At 41.7% G+C, this 11,101-nt stretch overlaps 1 protein-coding gene across 1 annotated transcript; it reads right to left on the bottom strand.

Annotated features, from left to right (window-relative positions):
• Positions 1 to 9,294: 9,294 nt before the first annotated feature.
• Positions 9,295 to 10,136, bottom strand: LOC134214286 (endocuticle structural glycoprotein SgAbd-2-like). Its single transcript, XM_062693692.1, has 2 exons — positions 10,067 to 10,136; positions 9,295 to 9,994 (listed from the first exon to the last, which is right to left on the bottom strand). Exons 1-2 carry the CDS (start codon positions 10,073 to 10,075, stop codon positions 9,566 to 9,568), a joined length of 438 nt encoding a protein of 145 aa, XP_062549676.1. The 5' UTR covers positions 10,076 to 10,136; the 3' UTR covers positions 9,295 to 9,565.
• Between the last annotated feature and the right edge of the window lie 965 nt (positions 10,137 to 11,101).

Below are 11,101 nucleotides of genomic sequence, written 5' to 3'. Positions count from 1 at the left end.
AACCATCTACTTAAAGAATGCAAATCTTCATTCAAGTGTTCAATCGCTTCCTCCAGATTTTGAGCTGCAATGAATATTACAGTATCATCAGCAAACAAATTAATATCACAATAACGTAAGACCCGTCGCATGTCATTAATGTACATAATGAACAAAAGGGCCCTAATACACTTCCCTGTGGTACACTAACCCTGCCCAAATCTTGGCTACACTCTCCTATACGCGCCTAGACCACTTCTCTATTTTCCCTCTTTCGAACTGCAGCAATCACCATCAGCGAGGTGTGTTAAATCGCCGCATGTGCATCAACTCGCACATTACAGGATATCGCACAGGTTGCGTGACACTGTTTCAAAACCTCAGCCCAATCCTATAATCTTGATTTTTGGGACAAAAATGACGAATTTTGTTATTTTCTTTAATTATCAAGTGAACAGTTTTGGCTGTTGAACATGAAACCAACGACTACACGAATTATTTATTTTTTCGTAAGATTAGGACCATACAGTCATTATTGCTAAAACATTTCTTATAAAACGACATTTTCTACACAGGGCTCGCCGCCGATGATGTATCATACCCCGACAACAGGACCTCTGCCCCGTTTGGAAGCATGCGACATGTCAAGAATCATCGGTGCCATAAAACAGCATCACCGCAAACTCTTGTGTTCCTGTTGCCCGCTATATCCTATAGTTCATCGTCGCTGCAGTAACCGGGAAGAAGGGAGAGCAGCCGATTTCCACCCCTACCACATTAAGAGCCAGTAAAGCTGCTAGTCGTGTAGCTTGCACCACGTGGTGGCAGCAAGCCGAACAGGGATTGATTTAATGCACTTTCGGGCAGGATGACAGCGGGGCACAACTGGGAGGGCGAAGGACGAAACCAAGCAACAGCCGCGGATGGCAATCATATGTTTTTCGATGCCTGGCGGCCTGTCGCGTGCTAAGGCTGCTAGCAAAGAAGCCATCAACATCCATAGGCGGTGTTTGTATATACATGGTGCTTACCTACATAATTGCTGAATGGAAGTGGTTACGAAGAATGAGGGCTCCTACTATTGCGCTGTGGGATGCTGAATGCTTTTGGAAATAACCCTTGCGAAAATGTGGTGTTCGATTGTGAATTATGACAGAGGAAATGCTTGTTTGTTTGATAGATAAGCAGACCGAAACCCTTCACACTACCAATATTTTAATGTGACTACTGATATTTTTTATAATTATCTATTTTCTTGTATCTTAGCGGAAATTCAATAATAAGAAGATCACAAATATTATTCTTACTTCTTATATAACTTCTTTCATTAATAAGTTTATATAGCAGAAGTAAATGGAAGCAAATATTGGTCTAAAATAGATTTCGTTCTGTTGATAAGTCTGCATATTTTGTATGAATTAAAGTATGAATATTCATTCATTGAATTACAAATATTTGTAAAAATACTACTTTATAGGCATTTATATTATTATATGCAAAGACTAAGTTAACCTTTCTTCTGTATATAATTTTAGTCTTTACATTTACGCCACCAGTCCTGCAAGGGTTCTTATAACATCACATTTGACCACGCGCTCACCACACTCATTTCATTCATAAACCAATACAGCACCTCACTGCTGCCATCCCCCAATACCCATATCCGATTTATAGCACTGTTCCTACTAGCAGAACCACTAGCAGAAAGTAGGTCCCTCCAGTGCGACAGCTTAGCATGAAATGGCACTGCGATCCTGCCTTGCCGATTTCTCCCCTTGATTCTAATGCAGAACTTACTTTATTGTTCCACGCATAGGCCATACTTTTCGATTTGGTAATCCACGAAATATTATATGTATTGCAGCCCTACAGAAATCTAGCCTTCTGCGTTGAAAGAGAATTTCATAGATGCATTGAGTGGATTGCTCATCGCTTTGTACCTAATTGTTTTGTTACGTAGCGGAAATTAAATTGATGTATTGGCTTTATAATGTGTGTGGAAAGTGCAACTTGATTGAAGCGGTGAAGAAGGGGACGATTCTCCGTGTTTGACGATTATTAACTTCACTAAACGCTCTGGGTTTTTGGGTATTAAATGCGAGGGGTGTGAAACGTGCGCGTTGTGCGCCAGTTTCTGCACTTGTCCATTAGGAGGTATGGGTGGCGACGGATGCAGGATCTATTGTATTGCGATTAGATTTAGATTAGGCCTGCCTGAGGGAACAAGCCGTGGGCTTTGGAATAACAGAGAGATAATTTGTCACGTGTGGGTTACCCGGATTGGGCAGTGTTGGTCGGTCGTGGTGGTGTCATCAGGTTGCGCGTGTCACACCAGAATGGTTCCTATCATGGTTTATATTTTCTAGAGGGATTACGCATTGAACCTGTTGAGAGTGCGAACACGTGTCGCTATGATACGAAACCACAGAAGGGCAGTTGAGATAGAGCTGGAGATTGATTGATCGTCAATAGTTGTAACTTTGTTGAAATTGGATCCACTGCTTCTACTCAACTAATTAACGAAGATTCTTGACTTTGTAAACTGACTGATGTAAATGACCTCCATTCGTGTCATCTTAAAGGGAAAGTGAATGAATGATTTCGATAACATAGGTAAAACTGAAGAAGCATGATTTGTTAGAATGATTTAATCGATGCATGTTAATAATCATACTCTGAAATCTCTGAGGGCTCCATTCCATATTCATGCTGAAAGACACAAGACAAGAATATTTTCGAATATAACCCCTTCCTTCCACTCCTTCGGTAGCTGTTCAGTTTCCCAGATTCTGACTATCAGTCTGTGCAGGCAAGTGGCTAGCTTTTCCGGGCCCATCTTGATGAACTCAGCCCCGATACCATCCTTACCAGCTGCTTTATTGGTCTTTAGTTGTTGGATCGCATCCTTAACTTCCCTCAATGTGGGGGCTGGTTGGCTTCCATCATCCGCTGAACTGTCGTCATCTCCTCCGCGGCCTTGACTTTCACTGCCTGTACTTTCAGCGCCATTCAAATGTTCCTTGTAGTGCTGCTTCCACCTTTCGATCACCACACGTTCGTCCGTCAATATGCTCCCATCCTTATCCCTGAACATTTCGGCTCGCGGCACGAAGGCTTTGCGAGATGCGTTGAGCTTCTGATAGTACTTGCGTGTTTCTTGAGAACGGCACAGTTGTTCCATCTCCTCGCACTCCGCTTCTTCCAGGCGGCGTTTCTTCTCCTGAAAAAGGCGTCTATAACGTTCCATGTTCTGCCGGGTACCTTACTGCATCGCGACCGCCCGCGCTGCGTCCTTCTCCTCCAGAATCTGTCTGCACTCTTCGTCGAACCAAATCGTTCTCATTAGACAACGAACAACGATAAAAGAGAGGCAAAAACTGTTCCGAATCATAACAAGCCATGATAACAAATTTATCAAACACGTATACCTACAAATGCGAAAAAACAGAATCGGATAGGCAGCCCCCATAGAAAAATAGTGACTCTCGCTTTGTTTCCGCTCATTTCGTGTTGGTTACTGCACAACTGTGTAGAACAAGTTGAAATGCATCATCAGAGCCAGTCTCACCGCATTTGGAGCTTTCTAAAAGAAATTTATCATGGGGTATAGCCTCCCGAATCAGTTCTCTATCATGACAGCTTGTGAAAAAAGTCTCTCGCGGTATGCTACATATCGTATATGTATACAGAGATGATAAGTGAGAGACTTGTTCTTTCTCTTGATACTCCATTCGGCGTAGGTTCATCGAATAGGTGTAGCCCATCAAGTATCAAGTAAGTAAGTTCTTTCTCATTGGGATTCAATCCCTGATTCCAGAAGTCCTCAAGAGGGGCCCGTCGAGCTCACCCTCTTCCGGCAACGCTGCCTCGAGATGCTGCGCGTATGCAGTGGCGACATCAGGTTGCTTCAGTCGCTCTAGGTCGTACCGCGGCGGTCGTCGGTACCGAACATTGTTGATGACGGATAGTTTTGGGCGCAGTTTAACCATCACCAGATAGTGGTCAGATTCGATGTTAGCGCCACGATATGTCCTGACGTCGATAATGTCGGAGAAGTGCTGTCCATCAATCAGAACGTGGTCGATTTGTAATTCTGTCTGCAGTGGTGATATTCAGGTGTACCGATACGGAAGTCTGTGTTTGAAGTAGGTGCTGCGAATGGTCATATTCTTGGAGGCAGCGAAATCAATTAGTCGTAGGCCGTCGTTAGCCGGTGAGTGCTGAACTTCCCAATAGTTGGTCTAAACTCTTCCTCTTGGCCAACCTATGATGATTTTGACGTCGTGGCTTGGGCAGCTGTCGTACTCACGTTCCAGCTGCCCATAGAATGCGTCCTTATCATCTTCAGTGCTTCCGGAGAGTGGGCTATGGACGTTGATTATGCTGAAGTTGAAGAACCGGCCTTTGATCCTCAACCTGCACATTCTCTCGTTGATCGGCCACCACCCGATCACGCGCCTTTGCATGTCGCCCATCACTATGAAAGCTGTTCCCAGCTCGTTGAAGAACCGGCCTTTGATCCTCAACCTGCACATTCTCTCGTTGATCGGCGCCTTTGCATGTCGCCCATCACTATGAAAGCTGTTCCCAGCTCGTGTGTGTTACCACAGCTCTGGTAGATGGTATGATTACCTCTAAACGTTCGCACCATTGATCCCTTCCAACAAACCTCCTCCCGCTACGATGCCGAATCCACGGTCCTTGAGCACATCGGCGAGTATGCGTGTGCTCCCGATGAAGTTGAGAGATTTGCACGAGCCGAGTTTCCAATTGCTAGTCCCTTTTCGTCGCGGTGGTCTTCGCCGATGGTTACGGTCCGTACTCTCTTGTTAATTGTGCGTAGCGTATGTTTTTTTGGCTGGCTTGCAGGGCCTGACACCAAACCCCATAAATTTCCGGAGGACCATTTCTCCTTATTCCCGGTGAATCATGGTGCACAGTTTCACTTAGAGCCGCGCAGTAAGATTTGCACCTCCGGAGAGGAGCAAAACCCCCCCTTCCCTGTCTTGTTTACCCGATCTTCCCTAAGGTTGCTCGTATCCGGCCAGCACCACGAGAAGGAAGGGATAGGAGTTGCTGGTAAGGACCACGAGATGGAGTCTATTTTATTGCTTCAGGTACACGAAGTACCAATGGTACGCTTTACCCAGCTTTTGCCGCGCCCAAGGATGTTATCGATCATTTAGTAATCTGCCTTCGATCATTTAGTAGTTTGTCAATAACTCATTCCAGAAGCCAAATTTCAAAATGTATTGTATGGTGGACTTTTAGTGCGAAGGTTTTTCAACAACTTTCCTTAACAGGTCGATGTTCGAGTTCCACTATTAAAGGAGTTACCATGTTAGTTGCTATACTTATACTAAATTATAACAAAATATGCAATAATTTAGTCTAAGCTACTGCTACTAGCGCTATAGCTCCGTTATTAGTGAAATTCAAACAACGAACTGTTAGGCAGAGTTGTAGATAAACTTTTGCACTAGAAGTTCACCATACAACACATTTTGAAATTTGGCTTCTGGAATGAGTTATTGACAAACTACTAAATGATCGAAGGCAGATTACTAAATGATCGATAACATCCTTGGCCGTGCCACAATATCAACACAAGTTATCAATTTGCTCTCAAGCTTTGCTCGGACATCCTACCCCTTGTCGTTGTTTGCTGAATATAAAGAATGCGTGTTTCAAATTTGGCAGAATTCGGTCAATGGGTTCAGAAGTTATGCTGGAACATTCATACAAACATTGAGTTTTATATACACTGGGGTCGCTTTTTACGCGGATTACGCGTAAAGAATTATTTTTTACGTGATTTTTCAAAAATGTCTTGAAATCACGTGAAAATCATAAAAAGTTGATTTTGAAGTCTTTACGCGGATTTTACTTACGTGGGTTATTAGAGCGAAGGCCGTGACTTCCGAAGGTCATTTGGCCACAGCCATTAGGCCGAATGAAAAGTGAGAAAGGAGAAGTGAGAAATAAGAAATGAGGAGTAATATGTGAGAAGTGAGAAGCAAGAAGGAAAAGTGAGAAGGGAGACGTAAGAAGTGTGAAGTGAGAAGTGAGGAAGTGAGAAGCGAGAAATGAGAAGTTAGATGTGAGAGGTGACAAGTGAGAATTAAGAACTGATATGTGAGAAGTGAAGAATGAGAAATAATATGCGAGATGTGAGAAGTGATAAGTGAGAAAATAGAAGTAATATGTGAGATGTGAAAAGCAAGAAGGAAGAAGTGAGGTCTCTTAATTGAGAAGCGATAAGTAAAAAGGGAGAAGTGAGAAGTGACCAGTGAGAGGCGAGAAGTGAATAGTGAGAAGTGAATAATGAAATAGAGATGTGAGATGTGAGAAGGGAGAAGTGAGAAGCGAAAAGCGATGAGTGAGAAGCGGGAAGTGAGTAGTGAGAAGCGATAAGTGCGAAATGATATTGAAAAGTGAGAAGCAACAAATGAGAAGTTAGATACGATAAGTGTGATTTAAGATGTGAGAAGTGAGAAGCGAGAAGAGAGAAGTAAGAAGTATGAAATGAAAAATGAGAAGTGTAAAGTAAGTAGTATAAAGCGAGAAGTGAGGAGTAAGCAGTGAATAACTATTTGATTTTTGAAAAGTGAAAAGTGAGAAGTGAGAAGTGAGATGTGAAGAGTCAGAAGTGATAAATGAGAAGTGAGAAGTAATATGTGAGATGTGAGATGTGATAAATAAGAAGGGAGGAGTAAGAAGGTATAAATGAGAAATAAGAAGTGAAAAGTAAGAAGCAAGAAGTGAGAAGTGGTAAGTGAGAAGTGAGAAGTAAGAAGTAAGAAGTGAGCAGCGGGAAAAAGGAAGTGAGAGACGAGAAGTGAATAGTGAGAAGTGAGGAATGATTTAAAGATGTGAGATGTGAAAAATAAGAAGTGAGAAACGAGAAGTTATAAGTGAAAGTCTAGAAATGAGATGCTACAAGTGAAAAGTGAGATTTAGAAGTGAGAAGTGTGAAATTCGATATGAGAAGTGAAATGTAAGATGTGAGAAGCGAGAAGTGAGAAACGAGAAGTGAGAAACGTGAAGTGATAAGTAAGAGTCGAGCAATGAAAAGCAACAAATGAGAAGTGAGAAATTCAATACGAGTGAGATGTAATATGTAAGAAGTGAGAAGCGATAAGTAAGAAGCAAGAAGTGAATGGAGAGAAGTGAGTTATGAGAAGTGAAATGTGAGAAGTGAGGAACGAGAAATGAAAAGCAGTAAGATGTGGGAGAAGTGGGGAGTGTGAAGCAAGAAGTGAGAAGCGAGAAGTGAGAAGTAAAAAGTGAGAAATGAGAAGCGAGAAGTAAAAAGTGAGAAGCGATAAGTGAATAGAGAAATGAGGTAAAGATGTGAGATGTGAAAAGTGAGAAGTGATAAACGAAAAGTGATAAGTGAGAGCCGATAAATGGGAAGCTACAAGTGAGAAGTGAGATTTAGAAGTTAGAAGTGAGAAATACGATACGAGAAGTGAGATGTGGTTAGGACGGGCACAAGGCGTAGGAATGCGATAAAGCACCAAAGTGTCCATCAGCAAAAAGCAAGCATGTTATCACGTTATGGGTGGACCTCCGTGTCCTTTCCGAGAAGAAAACAAGAAGAAGGCATGCAAGCAACACAGTAGAATCTCAACCACTGTGCATCTGCCCGGCAGCTGCTGTGGCAGTCAGTCTCGGAGTCGTACCAGTCAAGAACCACAAGGAGCACTCAATATATTTGAAACAGGTCGACCGACCTTTTTATTTAAATACAACAAGGGGCATGCACCATATTTGAAATAGAGCGACAGACCTTTGATTACGCGTGTAGATCTAAAAGCCTTTCTCCAGGAATTTCTTGGATGGCTAAACAAGTCCACAGACCTTTAATAACGCGTGTAGATAAAAAGGCCTTACTTCAGGAATTTCTTGGATGTCCAAGAAATTATTTTTTGTACACATTCTATTCTATGTACCACAAGGAGCATGCACCATATTTGAAACAGGTCGACAGGCATTTGATTACGCGTGTAGATCTAAAAGCCTTTCTACAGGAATTTTTTTGATGGCCAAGAAGTTATTATTCATACACATTCTATTCTATTCTATGTACCACAAAGAGCATGCACTATATTTGAAACAGGTCGATAGACCTTTGGATACGCGTGAAAATGGCGAAAGCCGTTTTTTAATTCAAAGTAATTTTTCACGCGGTTTTTTTCGCGGATGTTTTCAAAAAAATTTTTATGTGCGGTTTTTCAACAAGGTTAGGAAACACGTGAAAACCACAAAAAAATATTTTTTAGTGAAGTCGTTTTTTACGCGATTTTGATTTACGCGGAACGTATACCCCGCGTAAAAACCAGTGTGTAGATATGTAGATAGATGTGTTCTCTGAAGTTTTTTTACGGAGGAATTCCCGGAAATTTCAAAAAAATCCTAGGGGAAAATTTGGTGGAGTAGAAGTGGTAGAATTCTTTCTTTAAAGGAATTTTTGAATTCATTTCCGAATTGATTGGAGGAATGTCCAAAGGAATTCTTTCAGGCGCTCCTTTGGAAATTTCTCCAGTGATTCCTCCGGAAATTTTATGATAAACTCGTTCGGAAATTGCTTGAATTTCGGATGGAATTCCTGGAAGAAATTCTGAAAAAAATTCTGGGGAATATCCGGATGAAAAAGAGGAAAAGAAAGAATCTCCGGAGGAATGAAGTTCCTATGGAAATACTGCATGAATTTGGATATTTGGAAGAATGATAGTATTAAAGGAATACCTGAATTAAACATTTGATGAAATTCCGAAGGAATTCCGGGAGGTATTTCCTTAATATGTTTTTAAGTTTATTTACTAGAAACAATGTCTTAAAGATTTTCCGGAAAAATTTCTGGATGAATTTCTGAATAATATATGGGTGAATATTCCAAGATTTTTTGGAGGAATTAACGATGGAGCTCCCGAAGCAAATTCCAAGGAATTCCAGGAATTGGATGTTTCCGGAGCAACATTTCAAAGAAATCCCAAAGCACTTCGAAGGCCTTTTCAATAAATTACTAAGCAGTTCCAAAATTCAAGAATTATTTCATAATTTTTGTAACTGCCTAAACAGTTTTAATTGATTAATCGCTTAACCGATAAATCCCATCAATATAATTCGTACTAATGACGCCAAATAATCAATGAACCGATTGCGAAACAATCGCCGTTGTCCCGCTGTAGCAAAACCAAATGCCAAGAATATCCTATCTCTATAAAGAGGACCAAGCTCTTCGTAGTCGGATTGCTGACATGAGAATCAATAAACTACTACTAAGGAAAATATTAGAATTAAAACCACAGGTTTGTAATTTAAATTGTTACTAATTTATTGAATACATTGACGTTTGTTTTTCTACAAAAATAAAACAGATCAAATCTTGCGGGTTGGTCCAGCTGGGCCAGCCAGAAAGATATCACATTGAGAACTGTCGATCAACGGGGCAGTCTTTTCTTTTTTTGGAAACACGCAGCCATATTTCCCAGGACAAATGAACATACTTCTAGTCGATAGATCAGGATAGGCGACCTGCTGTAGGAACCAGAAACTTGACCTGGGCTCAAAGTTGTTTTTCTTAATAGTGCTTGTAGGAGATTGGTTCGGGCTTGCTGTAGTGAACATCAGCATGGCTTTCCGGATGACTTCCGGCCTTAGCGTAGGCTTCCACCAATTCCTTTGGTAGTGGTGGTGGAGTTGGGATGTGAGATCCATGGGCTTGGAATCCGTTTTCATCGGCGGAGTAGCTCACGGAAACTGGAACACCATGGGGATCAACGTAGGAGTACGATCCATGAACAACGTTGGCTGCGTGATCCTTGTTTCCGGCGTTTTTGACATAACCCTGCTCCTGAACAGAAATTCCGTTGGCCGATTCGTATTCGTGCTTGAAGCTTCCGTCGTGTCCGTGGAACGATTCGCTATGTACAATTGGGATGTGCTTGTGTTCCACCTGATGGTAATCGAAGGCTACGGCAACGGCCAACAGGGCAGACAATGCGATGAACTAAAAAGACAAAGAACAAATCGTTTTAATTAAATCCACAATTGATATCATACGCACAAATTTTAAACTCACCAGTTTCATTTTTGCAGTCAAGCTTAGGGGATCAGGTGCAATGTTTCAAATTGGTTGTATGGAAGTGAACTGATACTGTTTCAATCAGCTGCCATACTATTTATACAAACATCGAAAAGTGCAATCCATCCGAAATCTTACCGATTGAATGAAATTCATCCTCCCACCTCCCCAAACCTCTCATGTATGGAAAACACAGAAAACATCCACCACCTTTTCCCTGTACACCCAAATCGCGACGCCACCGTATGTATGTTTTTCCTAGTTTCGGCCACAAGAGCTCACATAATGCTGCTCAGCCAAAGAAATTGCTATGTCGATCGATCGTTGTCGTCCTCCCAGCCCACCAATAACAAGAGCGCAAAAAATCAATCAATCAATCAACCAAAGACAAATCATTCACACGAATCGCAAGCATCTTGCAACCACTTTTTGGATTATTATGGTACAGATTTGTTGTTCTTCGTGCCATCACCACCGATTTGGAAATCCCGCAACGCCACTGTCTTTCACTTGCTCACAAAGAGACGACAGCATCAACGAAGACGACCGCACGGCAATGACCAAGATGGCCAATTTGGGGCTGGGGCCAAATAACTGCGACCGTACTGGGACATGAATGCAATACCCTCTAATAAGAGTTGGATTTGACCAGGTATCGATCCACATCCACATCGAGCCACAATCGTTGGTATGTCATACAATTTCACGGTCGAATTTGCAAGCTGGTTGCATTAGAACATCGACGTGCCAAAGTCATGTTCGTTTATTTTTGATGGTTTTCTGGTTGATTGCGGTTTATGCATTTGTTCATACACTTCCATGTGTTTTTCTTATATTTATTTTTGCATTTCTGCATTTCGGTAAGAAAGAACAAAAGGTCACCACAATAGTACTTCTTTTAAAAATGGAATTCGCTAGAGGGACTGAACCTTATGCCGCAACCTAGAGCTAAAATAGTGAAAGGAACAGATTCTTCCATTTATTTAGTCTCTATTTCTCATTCAAGTTTAAAGGTCGTTGTTTGAAGGGCTT

The sequence above is a fragment of the Armigeres subalbatus genome, chromosome 2 (assembly GCF_024139115.2).
Source record: "Armigeres subalbatus isolate Guangzhou_Male chromosome 2, GZ_Asu_2, whole genome shotgun sequence".
Lineage (NCBI taxonomy): Eukaryota > Metazoa > Arthropoda > Insecta > Diptera > Culicidae > Armigeres > Armigeres subalbatus.
Note: the sequence above shows the minus strand (reverse complement) of the source record. Positions and strands in the feature narration are given on the sequence as shown.